The following is a 27,925-nucleotide window of genomic DNA, read 5'->3' as shown; positions in this document are numbered from 1 at the left end:
TGGGTTAGTAGGTGTCTTGTGGCCAAATTTGGTGACAATTTGGCCAGCGGATTTTGAGTTATGATATCACACAAAACGAACAGATCCCCTGGTCTAGGGGATACTGGGAGCTGTAGTCCAGAAGAGAGTGTGGATACGCTATTGTCTGTTTTGTTTGCAAGGGGGAGTCATTTTGCGCATGCACTGTAGTGTCTTTTTGCTTTTTTGGCTTTTTATTTCCCTTCCGCTGTGTTTTTCAGTGTTTTTATGAGTGATGGTCACTTGTTGGCCTGATAGGTCTCTTGTGTCCAAATTTCATGTCAATTCGTCCAGTGGTTTTTGAGTTATGTTAATCCCACAATTGACATTAGATTTTTATTTATATAGATTATAAGAAATAACTGCATTTCTTAATAACCAAGAACTGGGTCTGAGCTACTTTAACATCCATCTCTTCTAAGGTTTCAAAAGAGAGGGGAAAAACCTCAATTACTACATCTCTCCTGACACACAAACACAGAGAGAGCTCAAAGCACACAGCACATACTCTCCATACTAAAATGTAATAAGGCAGAAGTCAGATTCAAAAAAGTGTGCAGTAGAAAAGTATCCATTGTATTGTCAAAGGCTTTCCTGGCTGGAATCACTGGGTTGTTATAGGTTTTTCGGGCTACATGGCCATGTTCTAGAAGCATTCTCTCCTGATGTTTCACCTGCATCTCTGGCAAGCATCCTCAGGGATTGTGAGGTCACCACCTCTGAGGATGCTTGCCATAGATGCAGGTGAAACATCAGGAGAGAGTGCTTCTAGAACATGGCCATGTAGCCCGAAAAACCTACAACAAACCAAAGTATCCATTTTAAACCACCAATCTGAATGAGAGCAGAAACAGAGGAGAGAAGAAATTAGATACACTCCAACTGTCATACAGGAGTCCTCATTGAGAACTTGAGACTTGGGCAGCATGGGGTTGAATTCCAACAGTGGGAACCTGATGGTGATCGCAAAAAGCCTGGTGGGAAGGCCTGATAGAGGGGCACAGCTTCCCACCAGCCTTTTCTCAGCCACCACTGCCTCACATTATATTTGACAACAAATCCTTTATTTTTTGTAATGTACACCTTCAAAATTGAGGTACACATTACATTCAATGGCACATTATACTCAAGTAAATATGGTACTTCAAGACACACGATGATTAATAACCACACTCTTTAGGGATGATGAGAGTAATCAACATAGCATTTGTGGCATGCCGTGATGGCTGGGGAGGATGGGAGTTGTAATCTTGCATAGTCTATTTTAGAAAACACGTGGTTGGAAAAAGCTGGCTCACAAGTGTTACTCATGATGATGGTCCCCATCCCTCTCCCACAACAAAGAATGTTCCTTCAGGGATTTTGCGTACAGTGATATATACATCTCTGTATCCTCTGGAAATCATGAAATGGTATTGAGTTTTTAAAAGAAGATCAGTGGTTTCACTTTCATGCAATTTGTGTAGATTTAATTAATTAAAACTCATATGAGTAATTGGCTAAGACTTTTTAATTGGGTGACAGCTCTAATTTTAAAAAAAGCCCAACTCCTGAGGCCTGAATAAATTAAGCAAATTTCAGCACCGCCATCATATTTTATTTATCAAGTCCTTAAAACTACTAGGTGCTGTGTAATAAATTTTTTAAAAGCCTACTTCTACCCTTTGGGTTCACAATTTCAAATTGACCTATACATTATGATGGATGAAAGGAGTAGGTGGGGAGGGGAGGGGGAGATAGGAGAAGAGAAAATGCAATTTATAGTTGTTGCTTACTTTGTGCATTGATTTTTGGTCAGTAGTTTGAAGGTCCGTGTGCAGTTCTGTCAGCTTAGCTGATCTGGCTCTGCCTGGATGGAACATCTCTCAGGAACCATTACGTAAGTTGCTGCTTTGTGGAGGCAGAACACACTGTAAGTTTTATAGATAGATGGTTCTTTTTACTGCTTTGTGGAGGACACAAATGCTTGGATCAGTTGTAAAAATGGATCCACTGTAAAAATTAGTTGTACTTTTTACAACTAATCAGTTAGGGTTCGAGGGCCCCAAAAGTAATTAGTTACCACCAGAGTTTCATTTTCTCTGGAATGAAAATGCTTCCCCATTTCTCAGAGACAACCAGAGTAGTTACTTTTTAGTTGCTTGGGGATCTGAATGCCACAGCTTTCTGATTTGTAATACAAAGTACATTCGCCAGTCCACTTTATCATTGCCTTGAAATACACAACAGAAAGAGAAAACAGCAGAAGGTATAGTAGAAGCTAGAGTTGTGCTTTCGGGGTAAACTTGGTCCCGTTTCATGTCCCAGCTTTCGTTGGGGGCCCTGATCTGTTTTTGTGAGCCTCCTGAAATTGGGAGGTTTGTTTTCGGTTCTTTGGGTTACCCCCCCACCCCCCAAAAATCGGACCATTATTTGAGGGGGGCAGCTTTCCATCCACTGACCCCCCCTTCCCAGCATGTGTTCTTCTTACCTGGCACCTGCTGTTTTACTCTAGAGTAAGAGGCACTCCACTGTAGGTGTGTGTGCTTTCCAGGCCTGCCTGCATGGCAGGACACACACGCACTCTCCTTGGAAAGTGAGTGCATGTGTGGTGGGGCGTGCAAACAGACCCGGAAAGTGTGCGTGCCTGCCAGCGCCTGCAGCCGAGTGCCTATTATTCTAGAGCAAGAAGCAGTCAGCTGCAGGCACGTTTTGGGCCTACCCGTACACCCAGCCACACACACACTCTCTTTCCAAGGCAAGGAGACAAGTTCGGATGCACACGAAAGCAGATTCTTGTGTGGGGAGGGGGCTTCCTATTTCATGCTTCCAAAGAAACGGAAGATACGAAAGAAATGGTAGGAACGGTAGGAACGAATTCTGCGCACAACTCAGAAGTTAGCACTTGAACTATATGCCTTTTATTCTGCCTCATCTAGGGAGGTCACAGTCCTATAGCTATACGAGCAATGATTATTGCAGTTACATCACAAAAGTAGTGATATTGCGTCAAAACATCATTATATCTTTATTATTGGAAAAAGGAATTGAACACAATTAAGTAGTTAATTGTAATTTGCTTTTCCTGAGTTCTGGGCTGGTGGAGCCTCCTGCCTGCATTCTCCCCTACTCTAATACCTTGTTAAAAACTTTCCAGGCAATGTCCATATATTTTCAGGACTCTTAAATTCTTGAAAACCACTGCAATGCTTATAAGATACTGGCATTCTACAGAAAGCTGCCCAAATATGGTTAATATTTTTCCGATTGGTGGCTAGGAGGCATGTTAATCATAAAATGCCCCCTCAGAAGAGAGCCAATGTGGCAGAGTGAATAAATCAGGGCATAGAGTTCTGATGTTTTGTATGTGTAGAATAGATCGCTGTTTGAACCATGCCTGAAAGAGCAGTGTGTGCTACAAAGCTTTTGATTTTTATTTTATTTTCTTGCACTGCACCATGATCCTGCTCGCTAACTGGTTGAGGGACCCAGAAACTTGGCAAGTGAGGGCAATATGATACTGAGTCTACCAGTATGGTGTAATAAATAGAGCATTGAGGTCATACTTAGGAGACTTGGATCTATGGATACATCTAGACTCGGTGTGGGCAAACTGGCCCTCCAGGTGTTTTGGACTCCAACTCCCACAATTCCTAACAGCCGGTAGTTAGGAATTGTGGGAGTTGGAGTCCAAAACACCTGAAGGGCCAGAGTTTGCCCATGCCTGGTCTAGACTATAGAATTAAAGCAGTTTGACATCAATGGCTCAATGCTATGGAATTTGGGATTGGTGAAGCATTAGTATTTTTTTCTCAGAGGAGATTTCAAACCTTGTAAAGCTCCAACCCCCATGAGTCCATAGAACTGAGCCATGGTACTTAAAGTAGTATCAAGCTGCAATCATTCTACAATGTTTTTGTTGTTTCTTCGTTCAGTCGCTTCGTGACCTAATGGATCAGCCCATGCCAGAGCAACCCTGTCGGCCGTTGTCACCCCCAGCTCCTTCATGGTCAAGCCAGTCACTTCAAGGATACCATCCATCCATCTTGCCCTTGGTCGTCAGCTCCTTTCCTTTTTCCTTCCATTTTCCTCAGCATCATTATCTTCTCCAAGCTTTCCTGTCTTCTCATTATGTGGCCAAAGTACTTCATCTTTGTAGATGCATCCAATCTCCCTGTTCTCAGAGACAGTGTGGGTTTCAGATTAACATGCTCTATAGGGTGATTGCAAAGATAAAATTCCCTTATCTCTTTGGAAGAAGGGCAGGTCCAAACATATCAAAGAAGCCTGCTCCCACTATCTGCATGATAGTTGGTCAACTCAACCAATTTTACATTAGAATCAAGTCTTGATCTAATCATCTCCTGTGAAAAATGTGCTCATTAGTGACATGTGAAAAATGTCCTTATATCAGGACAGTGTTATCTAATAAAGCATTTTAAGATTGTGTTGTCAAAGGCTTTCATGGCTGGAATCATTAGGTTGCTGTGGATTTTCTGAGCTGTATGGCCATGTTCCAGATGCATTCTCTCTTGATGTTTCACTCACATCTATGGCAGGCATCCTCCGGGGTTGTGAGGTCTGTTGAGTGCCTGCCATCGATGTGGGCAAAACGTCAGGAGAGAATGCTTCTGGAACATGGCCATACAGCCCGGAAAACTCACAGCAACCCATTTTAAGATTATACAAAAAGCTTTACTCTTGATACAGAAGGTAAGATTGGTTTGTCTGGATTGTTGTTGTTGGGGTTTTTGTTTTGTTTTGTGTCACAGAAACTCATGTACTTGAAAAGAGAAAAAATGTCACCTCTTAAGTTAGTGAAGAGGTTTTCCTGTTCTCATTTAGAAACCCATTTGCCTAACGTGTACTTTCTTACCTCCAACTTCTTCCAAACTGGTGGGGATGATTTATAAATGTCCTTCCTTCCTTTTCCCACAGGAAATTGCTGGAGGGGCATTCAGATTAGGCATGGCATTATTTGGACTTTCTTTTGTCTGTAAATCCTTTGTGGAAATGTCCAAATGCCATTTCCTGCCTCTGTTTTCGCATCATTTTTCCATGGGAGTCTAGAAAAGCCGAGCTATGGTGAGGGAAAGCTAAAATTGTGACAACTGGTGCCTTATGTGGATGCTGCGCAAGAGTCAGCTTGCACACAACTTGTGGGTTTGCCATCCATGAAGGCAGTAGGTCACATTCATAGTTCATGGCCTGTATTCAGCTTGAGGACTTATAAATCGTGCAGTCTTACCCTCGGGTACAGATATACTTCAGTTAAAGAGTAGATGTGCTCCTCAATACTATTTCATCAATGGAAAAATTAGTACCAGAGGGCAGGAAAAACATGGAAAGGATAAGGAAAAGGAAGTCCAGACAATGCAACGAAAGAGGAAACACAGTTCAATGTTTATTCAAAACTAACAATGTGCATGCATAAAACGAAACAGCCAGGTCACACAAGTGAACAAGCAACATAAGAAATTTCAGAACCTCTGGGAGCACCTTCTAAAATGCATCCAAAGGGCAGTTGATGAGAGAAATGCAGGATAATTTGGTAGCCAGGCTTCTAGCTGTCTTTCCTGAACATGCTAGTGGTAGCTGATGAGACAGACTTGTATATTTTCCCCCTTTTTTCTCTGCTCTGCTGTTCATTCTTGTCCATAAGGGATTCTGGAGGCAGCTGCTGTATACATTCCTCTTGTAGTTGGGCACATACAGGTGCAGTAGGTTTGGCTACAGGAGAACCTCATTATTTCCAGCTCAAGCTTTCTTGCACTGTTTATTGTCATCATCAAGCTATTCTGCACAGAAAATATGTTTCTCTATCCCAGCACCAATATTACTGGAATCATAGAGTTGGAAGAAATCACAAGTGTCATCCAGTCCATGCAGGAACACACAATCAAAGCCCTCCTAACAAATGGCTCTCCAACCTCTGTTTAAAGGCCTCCAGAAAAGGAAACACACACTCTTAGGCTGCATATTCCATTGCCAACCAACTCTTTCTAGTGTTTAGGTGAAATCTCTTTTACAGGATAGTAAAACTTCAAACATCCGGGCGTCCCCTAGGCAACGTCCTTGCAGACGGCCAATTCTCTCACACCAGAAGCGAATTGCAGTTTCTCAAGTACCTCCTGACACAAAAAATATATAACATAACCAAATCAGATGCCTCTGTTTTACACAATGCCTTACCTTCTTAAGGATGTCGGGAGTGCCTTTATTTTTTAAAAGAAAAAAAGGGTCAACTATAAAATTCTTGGATACAATAATTACAATTACTCTTTAGGATTTAGAGATACTAAATCAATAGAACTTGCATAAGTGCAGGCTTGCCAAGTTGACTGAATGGGTCAAGGGCACCAGTGAGGTGTTTTTCTGGTCAACCCAGTTTTATTCACCTAAATCTAATTTCACATGCGTAAAAGCAAACACAGATTACAAGCAACAGAGAAAAAAGCAACTCCCAAAACATCAGAAGTAGAACACTGTGTTTTAGATACCAGTTGAAGGCGTTGTATTTGGAACTCACACGCTGCTGTAGTGAGAAATCTATTATTTCAATATGTTTTCACTTGTGTTTGGAAATGTTTTTCATTGGTTGTTTGGATTAGTTTTTAATACTAGTATAAGCTGCCCTGGCAGTAGTAACACTGAAGGGTGTGGTCTTGAAATACTAAATGAAAAATAAAACCTAGTGCAGTTCTGCATGTGGTCTATTTAAGCCCAACTGAATTGAATAGGGTTCTTACCCACAGGTATATTATTTAGATTCTCCAATTATGTTTATTGATCTTTTGGAAACTGCTTGGAGACTTTTTTCAATGAATGTTGTTTAATATGTAGCTGTTAGCTTGCTGTATTGCACACAGACTTTAGTTTTTGACTTTTAAAACATATTTTGACTTTTATAGATTTGTCTTCTAATGCTGTTTTGGTGTTTTGATTTTCAGTGAACTATGATTTCAGAAGGGAGGTATTTTGAATTGAGAAAGTTATAATTTTTGCAGTTGAAGTCTTGTGCTGCAGGATGAAAGGAGTTTACATTTATACAGTTTAAACTAATGCGTAAAAATAAAAAGTTATAGTAAAAATAGAGTCCCTGGTGGGGCAGAAGGTTAAACCGCAGAGCTTCTGAACCTGCTGACCAAAAGGTTGGTAGTTCGAATCCAGAGCCAGGTGAGCTCTCACTGCTAGCCCCAGCTTCCACCAACCTAGCCGTTCAAAAACATGCAAATGTGAGTAGATTAATAGGTACTGCTCTGATGAGAAGGTGTAATGGTGCTCCATGCAGTCATGCCGGCCACATGACCTTGAAGGTGTCTATGGAAAACACCAGCTCTTTGGCTTAGAAATTGAGATGAGCACCCCCCCCCCCCCCAAGAGTCGGGCACAACTAGACTTAACGTCATGAGGACACCTTTACTTTTTCCATAGTAAAAATGAAGAAATATGTGTATGAGATCTTAACTAAATTGGCATGACAAAATTATTCTCAGTTAATAAAATAGACAAATCCATGGAGAGATTGGAAGAAGTTACTATAATGGTGGTGAGCTACTGTGTCTAGTGGGCATGCTGACTCGAAGATTCTGAGAATTGTAGTCCTAAACTACCAGTTCACAGCTGTGTATATATTATTATGTGGGGCCCTTTTGAAAAAATAATATTTTTATTTATTTATGATATTTTCTGACCCGCCTTTCTCGAACCTGGAGGTGATATGTTTGATATGTGAGGTGATACGTTTTGTTTTTATCAGAAAATAAATTGCTGACAGGGGTGTGGACCACAGATTTTGGGGGGAATTAAAGAAGCGGAAAACAATATTTCTGAGAGCTACTTCAGACATTGTATTTCTGTATTTAGATCTTGACAGTTCACAAACGGAAATAACCAGAAAAAAATCCTTCCATATTTATAATACAGCATGGTAAATATGTGTGTCAGCTTGTATTATGTGTATCAACAAGGTAAACGCATTGGAGAAAAAGAAGAGATTTGTTTCCTGTTCTTACACTGAACTCAAAATGCTTGAGGCCCAAAAGTTCCCTGCTGTAGTTGGCATAAACCTTGCAACCAAAACTTGGAAAAATTGCTTTTTTGGACTACAGTGTCCAAAATCCCTCAATCAAAGTAACTATTTATGCAAACTCTTATTATAAGAGTGTTGTGATTGGATTCGAGAAAAAACAAGCTGCTTATACATTTACTCTGCCATTTGGTGGCATTATACCAGTTGTGGGGTCGAACACAATTTTGATATTTTAGGATATAGGGCCTGATTATCTCGCTGCTTCCTACAGAATTACAGGCAAATGTGTCCTGGATTTTTCCAGTATCTTCGTTATTGTCACAATTGTTCAGCCGGATACTTGTGCAGTTGTTGACTTTAAAAAGAGACCTAACAGTCCTTTCTCTTCTTGTTCCTTTTATTGCAGAAGATGCTGGTGAAGCAGCAGGACCGCCTGGAAGAGCGTGAGCAAGACATTGAGGAGCAGCTGTACAAGCTGGAGTCGGATAAGCGCCTGGTTGAAGTAACTCTGATTCTATCCCTCTATCCACTGCTAAAACTAAAAAAAAAAGGGTGTTAGGTTGCATTTGCACACTAAGTTCACCTGCTGTGAAATGGCTCCCTTAATAGAGGAACTTGCAAAAGAGAGTGCTACAGTCTTTGTAGCAATACTTTAACTCCTCATGGAAGATCATCACAAATTTGATAAAAATGGGCAGATAAGGAGGGATGTGAAATATGTAGGCCCTCCAGTGTTTTTAGACTTCTGCTCCCATCTTGCTGACCCACATAACCAATGGCAAAGGATGATGAGAGTTGAAGTCTAGAGGACCACAATACCTGGAAGGCCACATATTCACCCACAAACTACAATCCCTTTGTGTGTGTGTGTGTCAGGAACGACTTGAGAAACTGCAAGTTGTTTCTGGTGTGAGAGAATTGGTCATTTCCAAGGATGTTGCCCAGGGGACACCTAGATGTTTTGACGTTTTACCCTCCTTGTGGGAGGTTTCTCTCATGTTCCTGCATGGCGAGCTGGAGCTGACAGAGGGAGCTCATCCACGCTTTCCCCGGATTCAAACTTCCAACCTGTCGGTCTTCAGTCTTGCTGGCACAAAGGTTTAACCCAGTGGTTCTCAACCTGGGGGTCGGGACCCCTGGGGGGGGGGGGTCGCAAGAGGGTGTCCGAGGGGTCGCCGAAGACCATCAGAAAATACAGTATTACCTCTTGGTCATCTGGGTTACGCGTGGAAAGTTAGGTTCAGTTCTGTTGTTGGTGGGGTTCAGAATGCTCTTTGATTGTAGGTGAACTATAAATCCCAGCAACTGCAACTCCCAAATGCCAAGGTCTATTTCCTCCAAACTCCACTAGTGTTCACATTTGGGCATATTGAGTGTTTGTCCCAAGTTTGGTCCAGATCCATCATTGTTTGAGTCCACAGATGTAGATGAACTACAACTCCCAAACTCAAGATCCATGTCCACCAAACCCTGCTAGTGTTTTCTGATGGTCATGGGAGTCCTGTGTGTCAAGGTTGGTTCAGTTCCATCATTGGTGGAGATCAGAATGTTCTTTGATTGTAGATGAACTATAAATCCCAGCAAGTACAACTCTCAAATGATAAAACCAGTCCCTCTCCCCAACCCCACTAATATTCAAATTTGGGCATATTGGGTATTTGTGCCAAATTTGGTCCAGTGAATGAAAATACATCCTGCATATCGGATATTTACATTATGATTCATAACAGTAGCAAAATTACATTTATGAAGTAACAATGAAAATAATTTCATGGTTGGGGGTCACCACAACATGAAGAATTGTATCAAGGGGTCGCGGCATTAGGAAGGTTGAGAACCACTGGTTTAACCCATTGCGCCACCGGGGTCCCTAAGCAAGCCATTTAGAACATGATTACAAACCTCTTATTGATTAGTCCAAACTAAAGCACATCCAGTGAATCGATTATTGAATGGTGAGTCAACACTTACCTAAATCCTACTGATTCAGTGGGTCTGCTCTTTCAATTTCCAATAAGAGTCATGTCAGGAATGTCTCTAAGGACCTGCTCCCAAAGATGTTGGTTCCTAGCATTTTGTGACATGTTGTATTTTTCCCTGTGACATTGATAAAAACCAGGCCCCACTGCTCTCTGTTCCTACTAAGTAATTATTATACTCTGTTTTGGATATAATTTTGAGTGCCCAGTATGATTTACTGGTTTCTATCAAAGTAGAAGAAGGATATTAATTCTTGACCTCTGATTCTGAGCTCTGAACACCTTGCCATACTAATTCCTTGAACAATTTCTCCAACTTCCCAGTAATCTGTCAAAGCAAAGCAAGTAAACATTCTTAAAAATATAAAAAGTGCAAGGAATAAAAAGGAACTAGGACAGGCATAAGCAAACTTCAATCCTCCAGGTGTTTTGGATTTCAACTCCCACAATTCCTAACACCCTACTAGTTGTTAGGAATTGTAGGAGCTGAAATCCAAAACACCTGGAGGACTGAAGTTTGCCCATATGTGGTCTAGGAGCAGTCCTTAGAATAGTAAATAGGTTTGTAGGTAGGCTAACTGGAGATATTTTTCTCTCTTTCTTCCTTACTACTAGGAGAAGGTAAACCAGCTGAAGGATGAGGTGCGTCTACAGTATGAGAAGATGCACCAGATCCTTGATGAGGACTTGCGCAAGACTATGGAGATCCTAGACAAGGCCCAAGCAAAGTTCTGCAATGAGAATGCTGCCCAGGTGCTCCACCTCAGTGAGCGCATGCAGGAGGCCAAGAAGCTTCTCAGCTCTGTTCAGGTCATGTATGACAAGACCGAGGACATCAACTTCATGAAGGTGACGTGAGGGTTGTTTGGGAGAAGGGGAGGGTCCAATGGAGCACTTCATTTGGCAGCGGGATGAGGGAAGCATCTTATGGATCCTTTACATCCTGTGCTAATAACTTCATCTCAGTAACGGTTGCTTCCATCTAACATATGTGCTTCTCCTTCTACACTTTTGGGTTGATTTTTTTTTTCATGTCACGAGCTACTTGAGAAACTTCAAGTTGCTTCTGGGATGCCTCCTGTTGGAGGCTTCTCTCATGTCCCCACATGGGAAGCTGGAGCTGACAGACAAGAGCTCACTCCACTCCCTAGATTCGAACCACCAACCTTTCGGTCAACATTCCTGCACCACCGGGGGCTCAACTTGGAAGACCAGCTCAGTGACTTTCCTAAATATATTTTCGAAAAGTCACTGCCATTCAAATTGCATTTTCTACCTAATGTAAACCTGTACAGACAACCAGTTTATCTTGCCTTTTACCACACTGTGCACTGCAGTGAGCTCCATATACATGGCTAATTTTCCTTTATGTCAGGGTGAATATAAATGATCAAACGCTGCTCCAGGGGCAGAAGTTCAACTAAGTTTTGTTTGGTCTTCTGCTCAAGTGGAGTAATTCTGTTTCCCAGGGAGGCTTCTTGCTCTTTCACTTGTGTGTTGGATACCCAAAAGCAAAAAATGTGTTCTCATTGTGTCAGTTTATTTGTAAGGTGGAACTTTTAAATTACTGCTTAATTACTAAATGAGTGGAAGATTTGACTGGTCAAGGGTGGGATTTCTGTTCCTGTGTATATTGTTAACACTGACAGTGGTACAGCTGGGAATGCTTGATCTATGTATCAAGAAGATAAGGTTTCACATCCTTGCTGTCAGCCCTTAAAAGGTGACTCTGGGCCAAACACTGTCTTTTGGTCTAACCTAGTGGTTCTCAACCTGTGGATCCCCAGGTGTTTTGGCCTACAACTCCCAGAAATCCCAGCCAGTTTACCAGCTAATAGGATTTCTGAGAGTTGAAGACCAAAACTTCTGGGGACCCACAGGTTGAGAACCACTGGTCTAACCCATTTCTCATGGGAGTTGTTCAAATGAAATGGGAAAATATAAGTGCTGCCGTAAGCTCTTTAGAGAAAAGAGACAGGGCTGTTACAATCCAAAAGGTAGTTATGAGTGAGTTTTGCCAAACACATGTCATGTAACAAACTTTCTGTGTAGCTCATAGCTGGTAACTAGTCTCTTTGACACTAAAGTTAAAGTCACCAAGAATTACTAGCTAGGTGACATAACCTTCAAATTACATATGAATTTTTCCAACCCAGGGAAAGCCCCTTTTATGGTCCAGCAATTGGGATCCCTAATTCAGATGCTGCTTTCGATAGCGTGCCTTGGTGGGGGGTTTCCCTTGCAGCTGGTAGTATGTAACCATAATTTGATCAGGTTTCCCCTTCTGCTTTCCCATGCTGTGAACCTTCACATGTTGTAGAGCAGACTAATGAATAAAAGGGTCATCTCAGACCTTGTACCCAGGCTACAGTTTTGCTCACCAACTCTCTTTTCTAATCTCTCTTCTAACATAGACCAGATGGCCCACTCCTCATTTTAAAAAGACGAGATACCCTTGACCTCTAAAACAGTGTTGTCTGTCAAAAAGAGGCTTTCCAAGTAAATCTCAGCAGCTGATTGACAGGGTATTTACACTCTGCTGGAATATATTCACAACCTCTGAGGATGCCTGCCATAGATGTAGGCAAAATGTCAGGAGAGAATGCTTCTAGAACATGGCCATACAACCTGAAAAACCTACAACAACTCACTATACTTGTTGGGGCTGATCCATTATTGGCATCATTGTGCTTCAACAAATATCCCAACCAGAGTAGTGATAGAATCCAGTTGCAAAAGAAAGCTATAGAGCAATGGTTCTCAACCTCTGGGTCCTCAGGTTTGGCCTAAAAATCCCAGAAATCCAAGCCAGTTTACTAGCAGTTAGGATTTCTGGGAGTTGAAGGCCAAAACAAGAGATCCAAGAACAATATGCCATGGAAACATGTGCTTCAAAGAACCTGGGCTCTGGTTGTGGATTGTAGCTGAAATGTCAGGTAAAATTTAGGATTTGGTGCAGCCAATAAGCTGTTGCTGCCCTGGAAAATAGCTTCCCATCTAAATAAAGATTCACCTGGTTGTTTCTCCTTGGCCTGCCGGATTGCTTCAAAGAATACCTAAAAAATACCAGTAAAATGGATGAAGTAATCACCTCACCTTTGTGATCCAGGAAACGGGGGGGGAAACTGAGAAATTAGTAAAGCAGAAACATTCCTATTGCACTTTGCTAAGATGTTGTAGGCTGTTAAGGATTGGGCTTGAACAGCTGGTGGCAATTGTGCTTCAGTCCAACGGAAAATGAAAGAGTCTGTGGAGCCATAAAGCCATAGGCCTTTGGTATTATAAAAACGACTAGAACAGCTTAGCACTTTCATAGCACTTCTCAAAACTGCTTTTTGTGCATTCTTGTTCATTATGACTATGGCTCTTTCAAGCAGTTCAGTATTATCTTGCTAATTCACTATATGGATTGTCGAAGGCTTTCATGGCCAGAATCACTGGGTTGCTGTGTGTTTTCCAGGCTGTATGGCCATGTTCCAGAAGCAATCTCTCCTTTCGTTTTGCCCACATCTATGGCACGCATCCTCAAAGGTTGTGAGATCTCACAACCTCTGAGGATGCCTGCTATAGATGCGGGTGAAACATCAGGAGAGAATGCTTCTGGAACATGGCCATTAGTCTTGTGCATTTGAGCCAAAAGGCACGTCATTTTGGGGTCCATTTTCATCTGACCCCTCATTTTGTTTACCAGAAAGTTTCACAAAAGGGAAGGGGTGTTTTCCATTTCATTTGATAGAGAGTTAGCCCATTGGCTACAATGGAAAATTGTAAAGCCTGAGTCCTCAGCCTTTAAAGTCTATCTGCATGAAACCTACCTCACTTGTAGACCCCATTTACAACTGCAGGCCTGCCAAGTTTCAAAAAGAAATCACCAATCTACTGATTTTTTAGAATTATTTTAAGTTTTAGAATTATTTTAAGTTTTAAACATAACATTTTTTAAAATAAGACAATCCGCAAGAAAGGGCTCTAGGAATTGTAGTTGCCGGTTGTGTCCATACTCAGCCAATCAGAGTATGGACACCACCAGGCGTTTTATTGGCTGAGAGACACACAGAGAGAGAAACGTCAACTGCCATCATGCTTTGAGATGAACTTTCAATACCCCCTCCCCAATGCTAGTTCTATTGGGAAAGCCAGTTCTAAGGACTCTCTCTAGAGGAGGAGGTAACCTTCCAAAAAAAGTTACCTCCTGCCGAGGAGAGAAAGAGACGCCACATATCCCCCTATCTCAGGTATTTTGTAGACTTAACTCTTTCCAAAAACAACGTCTCTCGGAATTCATTTCACTGTTCTTTTTTGTTTCTCTCTTCCCCTTTCTGTTTTTGGAATTCACATGAAAATGGCCCTCCAAAAACTACAAATATTTTCGTTGACAGTGATTTGGGCCCAACTCTAATAGCCATACAGTCCGGAAAACTCACAGCAACCCACTCACTATATGAAGTTGTCTAATATTGTGATGTCCAGTCCAGTCAACACTGTCTGGTTCTGGATTTTAATCTTGTAATATACTTGGATATGTAGGTATGGAAGCAGCCATCTTTTTGCATGAGAAACATGCACCCTGCTTTCAGCTAGGGTCACATATACCACACTTTTGTTGTATCTGTAAAGCACAATGTGGGATTATAGTGAGGGTGGATGGGAAACCTTATTCCTCTGGAACAAATGAAAACAACTAGGAAGTCTTATGGAATGATGACCAGAACCTGCTGTACCATAAAATCGTCATAAGTGACAGCTTTTGATTCAATTTTTCTTTTGCTTTCTAGAATACCAAGTCAGTGAAAATATTGATGGATAGGTAAGAAATCTATTTCCTGCTCTTTTGGATTTGGATGAAAGACGCTGCATCTGATGCTGCAAATCTCATTTGTCTACTGGGAGTGGGCCATAAGTTATCAGGGGACGTTTGTTTTGTAGGACTTCCTAAGTCAACGTTCCATCCCTGGCTTAATTTATTATACTGTAATGGAACTTTATATTGATCAGCACTGACCACAAAGGATACAGGGTGCCATCCTGAGCAGACACAGGGATGGGAGAGGAGACATTTTGCTAACATTAAATTCTAGTAGAAAATATTGTAAAAACTGGCCACATTTCAGCAGAGTAACAAGAATTAGCTGAACATGAGGGAAACAATGGGACAAAAATCTTGGCTTACCATGAAAGAATTAAGATGCACAATCTGTTTAGCTTTCCAGAAGGAAGGTTGAGAACAAATTGAATTATAATATTTAGGAGGGGGGGGGGGATACTTGGGGTCCACATAAATAAAACTGAGTTTTGAATGAGAACTAATGGTGGGGAGCAAAATCTATCCAAAATCTGGTTGAAAATTATCACAATACCTTAAAGAGCAATGTTAACCTAGAGGACATGGTCCTATAAGAATAAAACAAAAAATGGGAAACCTTTCAGTTAGGTTGCATTGGCCGTATCCCAAATCTCTTTTTTCGTGGCTTGAACACCAGTGGACAGTTTTTGATATGTTTTTGGGCTCTGATCAAGTTTGAGAAAATAACAGACTATTGTTGCAGATTGGGTTCTGGGATGCATCTCCCACACCCAAAGCTGAGAGAACCCATATTGCTAAAATGAATCCTAGCTTTGTGTTGCTGATTGTGAGCAATTCTAAAGTACGTTCCTGACAAGCAATTGTAAGGAAAGATGATAGTGGCGATTGAAATTAAACCTGGGAATGTGGCTTTCTCTTGAATGGCTTTAGATCAGTGGTGCCCAACCTGTGATCTCTGGACCACCAGTGGTTTGCAAGAACTAAAATATGGTCTGCGGCCTCTCCAATACTACACCGTTGCAGCGAGAGTGACTGGTCTTGCGAAACCCTCTTATAGTGCCGAAGTTTATTAAATATGGTTTTATGTGGGTGAGCAGATGGCGACTACTGGATGGCATATATTCTGTATCAGAAACTAGAGCTGATGTGGTCTGTCCAATTTACCCCAGATAACCAAACCAAATCTAAAGTTGACCATTGACTAATTTGTAATCCTTTTATACTAATGTTGGAGAGTGGTCCCTGGTCAAAAAAAGTTGGAAACCACTGCATTAGAGGGAAAGTTTTAAGACCTTTTAGTTGCAGAATTGCCTCCTCTGATGGTTGGGGGACAGGAAGGCCTTTACTTATGGTGTGGAAAACATTGGGTGGAAATCATCTCCCTCTGGAAGAAAGATTCTGATACTGTAGGCCTATCCCAAATTCATCGGGGGGGGGGGGGGAGCCTGGCCGAATGGTAGCTGACATCCTTCTGAGGACTGAAGAATATTTCAGTATTGCAATCTGTAACACATTGTAATGTTCTTCTTTTAAGGACCCAGAACTGCACAGGGGGCAGTCTTCCACCGCCCAAGATTGGGCACCTCAATTCCAAGCTCTTCCTCAATGAGATTGCCAAGAAGGAGAAACAGTTGCGAAAACTTCTAGAAGGTGAGTGAAGCCAACACCTGTGAATCCACACCTAGATTTTGGGCAGAAGAGGTCTATCTCTTTATTCTGCCTATGGAGCCTTGTTGCTGGTCAATGTGTACTTCAGTCAAGTATCTAGGTACCCACCAAAAAGATGAGAGAAGCAATTACAGGGAACAGACATAGCTTCTCCGTGGTTGGGGTTATTTTTTGCTCTATGTCAAGGGGTGGAAATCATGTAAACATCAAGGGTTTTTTTGGACTGCAGTTTCCAGTGTTCCACATCATTGGCTATATCGGTAAGAGCTGTTAATAGTTATTAGTCTTGTGCATTTGTATAGAATCACTATCCATTTCTGTTTGTCTCATTCATAAGGCCCCATTTTCGTTTTTGAGCGCCTCTCCCGAAAATGGGTGCCTTTCCAAATGAGCTTTTTTTGTCCAAGGTTCGAAAAAAACAAATATTTTCGGCACGTTGGTGGCAATGGGCGGGCTTCCCATGCTCTCCTTCCCCTCACTTTAGGTCTAGCGCAAGGTACTTGGTTGCAGGCCCTGGCAGGCGCTGGCGGTGGCACTTTGGGCCTGCTCGCCACACACAAACTCACCTTGGAAAGAAAGTGTATGTGTGTGAAGCAGGCCCAAAGCACCCGAACCTGCCAGGGCCTACAGCCAAGCGCCAGAAAAAGCTGACTGAATGTTTACTGGAGTTCCCACTTTCCTTTGTTGGGGTGTATCGTTTCATGCCTTCTGAATGAACAAAACGGTACAAAAACACAAATTAAATGGATGAAACAGTAACCAGGCCCATGACAGGTAGTTATAGTCTAACAACCAATGGAGGTTGCATGTTTCGCGCCCCTATTGTTTACTTCTCTGATTAATCCCAAAACTTCAGCAGTTCCTGGCTGGTCCCATTTTTACAGGAATAAAGACAAATCTTGGATTCTCAGGTTATCATGAAAATGTATTATTTTAGCAAAGTAGGAAGCAGCAAGCCTTCCTTCTTTGTGTATTTTTGCATGCCAAACTGGATGGACTAGGTGGCCCTTGTGGTCTCATCCAACTCTACAATTATAAGGCTCATATAGTCTGCTATCTTGACTATTTCCTGCTCTGTATTCTAGAGAAGCTAAGACCCACCCTAGCAATTACTGCCAGACCCTGAAGCTCTGCAAGCCACCATGTTATCTGGGAATGGAAATAAATTGGAATTCAATGACGTTTGGAAAGCAATAGGTCTCCCCCTCCCTTTTTATCTAGAAGTTTGCTTTCAAAGTGAGGGAACACCCTTCCAAAAAAGTGCAGGCCTCTTTTTTAAAGGAAGTCTCTTCCCACTCACTGCAACAAAGATATAATCCAGAAGGAAAGGGTTTTTTTTTGTTGTTTGTTTCTTCCTGTCTTCAGTAGTTGGAACCAGATACCTCTCCATGTCTTGGAGAAGTTCATGAAAATCAAGATTTACCAAACTGTTGTTCCTCTCCTACTCTCTGTAGACACACTCCCTTACTTTCTCTCTTCCCCACATAGACTTAACTTCGATCTTGCTACTCGAATGTAATTACGAGTGTATCTTTGGAGAGGCATTTGCTTCTAAATCTCTCTATACAGGATTATGTTCCAGAAATGTTCTGAAGTAAGCACCGAGTGTTCATGAGTTGGCTCACACATCGATCTTTGCATAGACTTTCAATCTTACTTCTGCTTTATATTTCTGGACCTAAAACACTTCTGCTGCATATTTATCTTTTTTTTTTTTTTTGGCCCTGTGCAATCCCTGCTGCGTTGGAGAAAATTCACAGAGAAAATTCCATGTTATGTATGCATTGTATTTCCAGAGTGAACACTATTCATCATGTTGAACACTTTCATGGCCAGCATCACTGGGTTGCTGTGAGTCTTTCGGGCTGTATGGCATGTTCCAGAAGCATTCTCTCCTGACGTTTCTCCCACATCTGCAGTGCCTTTCATGTTCCTTGAATCGTGTCCGGACACTGCCCAAATTCGTGTCAGAGGGACCACCAAACGCAGCACCCAGACACGAATCAAGGAACATGAAAGGCACTGCAGACTAATTCAACCTGAGAAGTCAGCCATAGCAGAGCACCTGATGAATCAACCTGGACACAGCATATTATTGGAGAACACAGAAATGCTGAACCACTCTCACAACCACCATGTCATACTACACAGAGAAGCCATTGAAATCCACAAACATGTGGACAATTTCAACAGAAAGGAGGAAACCATGAAAATGAACAAAATCTGGCTACCAGTATTTAAAAACTCTAAAATCAGGACAGTAGATAGAGAGCAACACTCAAAAAACAGGAATTCTAGTCAAGAATCCACCAGAGACAGCTAACATCTCCCAACAAAGGATCCCCCAGGCAGCAACCAGCTAGGCTTTGAAGCTACAAGGCCATTGCATTCAAATCAAGGTGGCCAGTTGCAACATTCACGCTTGCCTCAAGCAAACAAACGTTCTTTCTCCCACCCAGGACATTCCACAGATATATAAACCCCACATGGGCCTCCTAATGACCAAAATGTCACTTTTCTTGAGGACAGTAGTAGTGAAAGTATGATAGATAATATACAAGAAACAAGTTGGCAATAGTTTGTCTTCAGCAGGAGTGTTGAGTTGAGTTTTGAACAGGTTCAGAAATGATAGACACTGGTTTAAAACACATGATATACAAACAAAATTTGAGTTTGGTACAAAAAAGATTCAATATTTTAGATACTTTCTGCTTCTTTCTGCCCCTTTCTGCTTTTATCTCTTCTCCTCTTTGGTAACTTTCCCACTTTTCTATGGTGCCACCTTGAGTGCGCACTATTGTTTTCCCCCACTTTCGCTGTAAAACTTATAAAACTAATAAAAATAATAATTAAAAAATATTTTAGATACTTGAAGGATTGCTAGGTCTAGCGAGGAAAGCAGCGGGTTCAAATTGCATTCTTCCAAATAAAGACTGAATGCAAAGTTTGGGGAAGCCAACATTTTTTGATTACAGTTCTCAGAAACCTTCAGTTAGTGCAGTTGCAGTTGAGGGATTCTAGGAAGTGGAATCAAAAAAAGGATCTCCCTCCCCCAAACCTCTGGTTGAGTATCACAGAAAGAAACCTTCTTAATTGTATATCCTGTTTGGCATTAAAGCAAATTGCCTGATCCAATGGCGGACCTTCGTTCCCTGAGGAGTTTACAGAGGAAGCCGGATGTCAGAAACGATTTGGGTCTAGGTATTGAAAGGAATTGGAAAAGGGGAATTAAGGTTTGTCTATCCACCCTAACTCTCTAATTCAATGACTTGCTTAACTGACATAATATATTCTGATTACAGAATAAGGATTTCCCCGTTGCAAAGCATAAAATGGACTGGCTAAGCCAGGATTTGTGAAATCATGCACTTCTACATTTTTTCCCAAAAGCAATAAATTTGACATGGACATGCAGTGGAAAAGCCTAAAACATTTTCTGCAGTCTATATTTAGAGAGAGCTGCAGTCCGGTATTACATCCACTCCAACTCCGGAATAATATGAATTTCATTTTTCCATTTTTTGCTTATAGGTGAACAGTCTCTAGCACTGGCCTGGGCAAATTTGGGCCCCCCAGGTATTTTGGACTTCAACTCCCACCATTCCTAACAGCCTCAGGCCCTTTCCTTTTCCCCCTCAGCCGCTTATACCGGATATGCAGGATGTATTTTCATTCACTGGACCAAATTTGGCACAAATACCCAATATACTCAAATTTGAATACTGGTGGAGTGGGGGTATTGTATTGTATGTTATAATTGTTAGGCATCGAATTGTGCCTTTGTAAGCCACCCTGAGTCCCCCCTAGGGGGTTGAGAGGGCGGGGTAAAAGCGCTCCAAATAATAATAATAATAAATAAATAAATAAATTGTCATTTGGGAGTTGTAGTTGTTGGGATGAGCCTTCAATCAAAGAGCATTCTGAACTCCACCAATGATGGAATTGGACCAAATTTGGCACTCAGAACTCCTATGACCAACAGAAAATACTGGAAGGGTCTGGTGGACATTGACCTTGAGTTTTGGAGTTGTAGTTCACCTACATACAGAGAACACTGTGGATTCAAACCGTGATAGATATGGACCAAACTTGGAATGAATCCTCAGTATGCCAAAATCTGAAGACAGGTGGAGTTTGGAGAAAATAGACCTTGTCATTTGGGAGTTGTAGTTGTTGGGATTTATAGTTCACCTACAATCAAAGAGCATTCTGAACCCCACCTATGATAGAATTGGGCTAAACATCCCACACAGAGCCCCCATGACCAACAGAAAAAACTGTGTTTTCTGGTGGTCTTTGATGACCCCTCTTACACCCCCTCACAACTATCCCAGGGGTCCCAACGCCCAAGTTGAGAAATGCTGTCCTATAGCATTTTAAAAATAAATATACATAAAGTAAATAAATTACACAACCCAACAAAAATATATTGGTGTCTTGGTTTGTAGGCCAGTTCCTTGGGGTTATTTGGGCACTGATTCAGAAAATGGTATTGGATAGACTGCATCAACTCCAGTTTCTTAATTATCATAGTTTTCTAAGGCTGAACAGATAGCAACTGGTAGATGGTATATGTCCTCTGTCTCAAAAACCAGAGGTGATACAGGAAAACTGTCATTTTTTGGAATCAGCAAATCAAATATACCCAGAAACCTAGCACTTGAGGCATCAAAATGTGTCTTGTCCAGTGTTAAGTATACACTAGAAAATATTGAATAGTAAATGATACTGTCTTACTAGCAAAATCATATAGACCAGTGGTTTTCAACCTGTGGGTGCCCAGGTGTTTTGGCCTACAACTCCCAGACAGTTTACCAGCCAGTTTACCAGCCAAAATATCTGGGAACCCATTGTCTTGTGACTGAAGAATAAAGTCAGGTGCAAGGACTAATTGATCCCTCCTCTTTGGCTTTTATGGGCCTATCTATATAACATGATATAGTGTTCAAACAACATTGCACTAAATGCAATAGTCTGCCAGAGCTATAGCATGAACCAAAGTTTATTGTGGACTGCATATCACAAAATGATCTTTTAACGTAGTCTTGCCTTAGGCAATCCCTCATAGCTCGAGGATGATTGTCTTCCAGATGTGGTGTCTTGGCAGTGGATCCGTAGGTGGCTATGGAGCCCTATTCTTGATCCGCATGTTCTCCCGCAGTGAGAACATCCATTTCCAGATGGAAGTTGGTTCCAGTCAGGGTTGGCTTGACATGCCTTCCTCTTGGCATGTTTCTCCCTTTTGCCCTCCATTCATGGCTCTTTGAATTCTACAGCACTGCTGGTCACAGCTGACCTCCAGTTAGAGCGCTCAAGGGCCAGGGCTTCCCAGTTCTCAGTATCTAAGCCACAGTTTTTAAGGTTGACTTTAAGCCCATATTTAAATCTCTTTTCCTGTCCACCAACATGTAGTAAGATACTACTGGCAGGGGATTGCTACACCTCTTTGTTATTGTGTACCCTGCCTAGGATACACGTGAGGCAGTGGCCACTTTTCCTGAGGCCTAGCTGTGTGATTTGGAGTGACTCAAAGCTTAGTGTTGGTTGCAGACTCTCTGTTCCTTATTCATTTATAGTAGGAGGAGCAAAATGCAGCCCTACAGACATTGTTGGCCCATCACTTACCAGCATTCCCTACTATTGTCCACCTGCACCATATTCCCACTTAAGAATCTCATCACACTTTCAATCTGGTTGCTGCCTCCTGCAGAATTCTGGAGTTTGTAGTTTAGGGAGGAGCCTTTAACAGCCTACCTAAACTACAATCCCCAGAATTCTGCAGGAGGCAGAAACCGGATTTAAAGTGGATTCATTCTCTAGTGTGATGAAGTAGTAAGTTGCTAAAACAAACGTCAAGCTGAATAGAGGACAAGGAGGAAAAGGGCAAGCTTGGGCAGGAATATAAAGACCTTGAAAAATTAGTTTCTTTGCTGGATGTCCTGTTACCTGAGGTTTGCCCGCACATAGCTGCTGTAGGTCTGCCATCCATTTTCGATCTCATAACAATATGTTAAGAAACTTGTCCTGGCTTGTAGAGCAAAATATATGCCTCTTGTGGTGTGGGCAGCATTACTTGCTGTGTTCCAAATATTTTTAAAACTGTCTGTCAGTATATAAATACACTAGGTTTCATACTTCAAATTCAAAAGTGCATGATTTAGCCACTCTGCAACAGGGACTGATTTATTCGCTTTTTACAAATAGCTTCTGCTGAAAATAATCTGCCATTTTCCAGCTGATTTTCAAGAAATCTATGAAAAGCAGCCACTTTCATTGATTCCACTCAAGTCTGAGAATGTATTTGCCAAGAGGCTTTTTTGAGGTGAAGATGTGGAGGAAGCACAAAGTGAGGAGGATAGAGTTTGATAATGGAGTGCTACAGAGTGGAAGGAGTGTTCTCTGCTTTTGGATAGGATTTGCAAGCAAAATGATCATGGAAAAGGTAATCACAGTGGCTTGATACGGGGAACCTATGGCCCTCTGGAAGTGCTGGCCTACAGCATGGGCATAATCAGCCCATGCTCTAGGCCAATGGTTCTCGACAGGTGGGTCCCCAGGTGTTTTGGCCTACATCTCTCAGAAATACCAGCCAGTTTACCAGCTGGTAAGATTTCTGGGAGTTGAAGGCCAAAAGATCTGGGGACCCACAGATTGAGAACCACTGCTCTAGGGCAACATTTCCAAAGAGTCAAAGTTACAGTCCCAAACATGTTTTGAGTGATAAATTCCCCATTTCTGGCCAAAGAGATCAAGGGCAGGTTAGATTATTTATGGCAGAAGAATGAGCATATTAGAAGGAACAAGAGGAACACTGAGATAACAGTGGCAGACTTCAGCCTCACTTGTTGGGGAAATTGCAAGTTTTTTTTGTTTTTGTTTGGGTTTTTTGTGTGTGTCAGGACTGACTTGAGAAACTGCAAGTCGCTTCTGGTGTGAGAGAATTGGCCGTCTGCAAGGACGTTGCCCAGGGGACGCCCAGTTGTTTTACCATCCTGTGGAAGGCTTCTCTCATGTCCCCGCATGGGAAGCTGGAACTGACAGACGGGAGCTCACCCCACTCCCCAGATTTGATCCACCTACCTTTCAGTCAAGAGTCCCATTGCACCACTGGGTGCTCCTGGGAAATTGCAGTGAGAATGCGATTGTCCGCATTGAAGCTCTGCTCTCCATGTCTCGTATCCCCCCATTAGTCTTGCATCATGAGACATGATAGCCATGTATAAATATGTGAGAGGAAGGCACAGGGACGAGGAAGCAAGCTTGTTTTCTGCTTCCCTGGGACACGGAACAATGGTGGAGGCTCCTTCTTTGGAGGATTTTAAACAGAGGCTGGATGGCCATCTGTCAGGGGTGCTTTGAATGCAATATTCCTGCTTCCTGGCAGGGGGTTGGACTGGATGACCCATGAGGTCTCTTCCAACTCTATGATTCTATGATTCTATCACTTTCTTTGCTTAGATTTCTTTGGCAGCACTTATTGGTCCCCAAAAAGAAATATACCAAGCTTTGCTGGTAGCAATAATACAGCACAACAATGTTGCTCTACAAATGTTTTAGCTGTAAGTCCCACGATCCCCGAAATCCCTGCATGGTGGTTAAAATAGCTGTTGGCCAGCAGATTGTATGCCACTCATCTAAAGATGTTTGTAGCTGTATTTCTATAACCATAGCATAACATATAAATATTGCATCTGTTAAAGATAAAAAACAGTCAACATAGAACATAATGCATGGCATCACCATGGCTAGAATGCTGAGAACAGGATAGAGGGGCTATTTGTAGGGTGTTCAAGTGTAATTTCAGTATTTGAGCCCCTCATTTGGGCCCCAGAACACCAAACTCTGCAGCAAAAACACCTCTGACACAGTTATGTAAGCTGAAGAAGTTCTGGACATTGAGATTCTTGGCAGCAGAGTGTAGATAATACCGTTTTGTGAAACTGTTGTTTTGTGTTATCCGCTCAGTTGTTTATTGTAAAAACTGGAGATCTGAAACAGGAAGGATCTTGGGCATTGCATTTGTGTACAGTCTTTACCAAGTGCTTGGCATGCTGCAGGTATTCTGTGCCAGATCCCTGGGGGAAGTGTTATGTGGTCACAGATCTACAGGTTTTACATCCCTTTCATGAATCCATGCTCCTCATCCTCAAACAGGAACTGGCATAGTTGCCTGAACCTGAAACCTCCCTGACTTGCTTCTATGCTTGATTTATTTATATGTGGTGTGAGTGAAATGTAGCCTGTGTGCTACAGGCACCTCCTGCACCTATGGAAAAATGGGGCAGGGAGGAAAATCTATCAGGAGATTTAAGGAAATGCAATTCTCTTCTAAAGTGGTGCTATTTAAAGGGGTGGCCCCTGGGTCACTTTAGTTACCAGTCTTTGGAAAAAAAACTTGCAGCTAGTGGAGAAAAATATAGTTCTGGTTATGTTCTGCCAGTGGGAATTACAGAAGGGGAGAATTGGTCCCCAGCCTGCCAAAGTTGGCCAGCCCTAAGTTATACCAAAGCATAACCAGCTTTCTCCAACCCTCCTCAAATGTGTCAGACTACAACATCCACCATCCCCAGCGGCTGTATTATTTGGAGATGGGAGTTGTGATCCAACACATCTGGAAGGTCTTGGTTTGGTCAGGTCTGCACAACCTGTACTCAGATTCCTGACCATTGGGCAAGCTGGATAGGGCTTCTGGGAATCCGGGTCCCAATCACTTAGAATCATAGAATCATAGAGTTGGAAGAGACCTCGTGGGGCATCCAGTCCAACCCCCTGCCAAGAAGCAGGAAAATTGCATTCAAGCACCCCCAACAGATGGCAATCCAGCCTCTGCTTAAAAGCCTCCAAACAAGGAGCCTCCACCAAACTCCAAGGCAGAAAGTTCCACTGCTGAACAGCTCTCATGGTCAGGAAGTTCTTCCTAATGTTCAAATGGAATCTTCTTTCTTGTAGTTTGAAAACATTGTTCCTGAGCGCCCCCCCCCCCCCCGGGTTTAAGAAGGGCAGGGTACAAATGTTTGAAATAAATAAATAAATTCCACATTCTAGTGTCCAGGACAGCAGAAAGCAAACTTGCTCCCTTCTCCCTATGACTTCCCCTCACATATTTATACATGGCTATCATGTCTCTTCTCTTCTTCAGGCTAAACATGCCCAGCTCTTTAAGACGCTCCTCATAGGGCTTGTTCTCCAGACCCTTGATCATTTTAGTCGCCCTCCTCTGGGCATCAACACCTCCTTTCAATTGTGGTACCCAGAATTGGACACAGTATTCCAGATGTGGTCTAACCAAGGGAGAATAGAGGGATAGCATGACTTCCCTGGATGTAGACACTAGACTCCTATTGATGCAGGCCAAAATCCCATTGGCTTTTTTTTTGCCGCCGCATCACATTGTTGGCTCATGTTTAACTTGCTGTCCATGAGGACTCCAAGATCTTTTTCACATGTACTGCTGTTGAGCCAGGTGTCTCCCATTCTGTATCTTTGCATTTGGAAAGCTGCAGGTTGTGCAGGCCTGGGTTTGGGAATGTTGGGTGAATTAATGGGGTGTTCCTTTTCCAGCCTCTATTCTGATTTCCCCCCAGCAGCTGGTTGTTGAAGCTGCACACCCTTTTGACCTTCCTTCTCAGAGTTTACATTGCTTGGTCCCTGGAGGGGATCTCAGTTGGCTGCTAAATCAAGACTGCAGGGCCGTCCTTGATGAAAGTGACCATCCTTTTCTTCTCTCTTTCCCTCCAGGTCCCTTCAGTACCCCGGTGCCATTCCTGCAGAGCATCCCAATGTACCCTTGCAGCGTCAGTAACTCAGGAGCCGAGAAACGCAAGCACTCCACAGCTTTCCCGGAAGCCAGCTTCTTGGAGCCTTCCTCGGGACCCGTTGCCAGCCAGTACGTGAGCCAGGGGGCTTCGGCTGGCGAAGGCCAGTCTGCACAACCCATGGTGCCTTGTAGCTCCACCCAGCACATAGTAGGACTCCCCAGTGGCCCGCAGCCAGTTCACTCCGGCTCGATGTTCAACCCTTCCCACTACCCCAACAGCACATCATCTCAGCAGTCTGTGCTGTCCCAGTACGGTGGGCGCAAAATCCTCGTCTGCTCTGTGGACAACTGTTACTGTTCCTCAGTATCCAATCACAACGCGCATCAACCATACCCGCGGTCGGGCCACTTTCCGTGGACAGTGTCCTCGCAGGAATACTCGCACCCGCTCCCTCCTGCTCCATCTGTACCTCAGTCGCTCCCGGGATTGGCAGTGAGAGAATGGATTGATGCATCTCAGCAACACGGACGCCAGGATTTCTATAGAGTTTATGGCCAGCCTTCCACCAAACACTATGTCACCAGTTAACCATCTGGTTTGGATAGCATCCTGCTGATTTTTAAAGATTTTTTTAAATCTAGTTTTTGTTGTTGTTTTAAATCGAATCCATTTCCATTGTTCCCTACCACATGCCAGAGTCAGAGAGGCATTGCTGTCATCTCTATTTTTAATTTAATTTTTTTTCTTCCCCTTGTATCAGGTTTTGGGGGGGTTGCGGAAGAAATTAACAAGGATTTCAATCAATCGTCTACTTCTGGATCATGTGACACTACTACTTTCCAGTTTGGAAAACTCTTAAAGGGACAAATAATCCTTTTCTATCTCAAAGTCTCTGGGCTTTTTTGGTTTTGCTTTTAAATTTTCTTTTTTCCTTCCCATTTTTAAGAGGAGAAAATTTCTATCATTAATTCATTCAGAAATGACACTTGTAGGTTTTTTTAAGGCTGATTTTTTTGTGTGTTGAAAGGCCACGTATTGTGCATATTGGCATTTTTCTTTTTTTTCTTCTTCTTTCAGAGATTTGTAAATACACAATGGCAGGAAATGAAATGCACAAAAAAGGGAAAAGAAACATAAAAAAAAAGAAATTAAAAAAATCTGTTTTAGTTTCCAGGAGGGAAGTGTGTGTCAAGTTGCACACATTCCTTCCTGTGTTTCGTTGATGCAACTTCCTCTAACAAGCACTTTGTATTAAAAAAAAGTGGACTTCCTGTTATAAGGCGCAGGTATTTATTCTGTAACCAATTTTAGAACACACACAAAAAATATTCAAATAAATGTGATCACTTAGTGCAAACGCCTTGTTCTGCTTTGCCCCATAGGCACTGCTCTGACCACTTTCTTTGGGAACATGGAAGTCTTCCTCAAACAGAACTCCGGCAGTCTTTAAAAGTGGATGGCACTTTGCATTTTCTTTACATTTGCTAGAATTGTGAGAACTGGGTAAAGGTTGAGAAGGGTTGTTCAAAGGTGGACCATAACCAGAACTTTCTAGACAAAATCAGGAATGCAGTTTATGTTTAGATATAATGAAAAACTGGATTGAACAAGAATTGGTTCACTGAGCTCAGGAATGCAGGTTAAATGATGTGTATAATTTATGAGTGCTATATTTAAAAATAAGATT

The 27,925-nt window shown here is 42.3% G+C and overlaps 1 protein-coding gene across 4 annotated transcripts in view; it reads left to right on the top strand.

The window, feature by feature from the left end:
• Positions 1-27,595, top strand: part of TRIM8 (tripartite motif containing 8) — a 99,323-nt gene extending 71,728 nt beyond the window's left edge. For all 4 annotated transcript variants that reach the window (XM_060768298.2, XM_067465856.1, XM_060768297.2 and 1 more), the window contains exons 4-8: positions 8,436-8,531; positions 10,624-10,857; positions 14,784-14,815; positions 16,347-16,462; positions 26,219-27,595. In XM_060768298.2, the coding sequence (XP_060624281.1) occupies positions 8,436-8,531; positions 10,624-10,857; positions 14,784-14,815; positions 16,347-16,462; positions 26,219-26,826 (1,086 nt within the window). In that variant the 3' untranslated portion in view covers positions 26,827-27,595. The remainder of the gene's footprint in view (positions 1-8,435; positions 8,532-10,623; positions 10,858-14,783; positions 14,816-16,346; positions 16,463-26,218) is intronic.
• Positions 27,596-27,925: the final 330 nt, after the last annotated feature.

This window comes from Anolis sagrei, chromosome 3 (genome assembly GCF_037176765.1).
Source record: "Anolis sagrei isolate rAnoSag1 chromosome 3, rAnoSag1.mat, whole genome shotgun sequence".
NCBI classification, from domain to species: Eukaryota; Metazoa; Chordata; class Lepidosauria; order Squamata; family Dactyloidae; genus Anolis; species Anolis sagrei.
The sequence above is the reverse complement of the archived record's forward strand: the minus strand, read 5'-3'. Positions and strand labels throughout refer to the sequence as shown.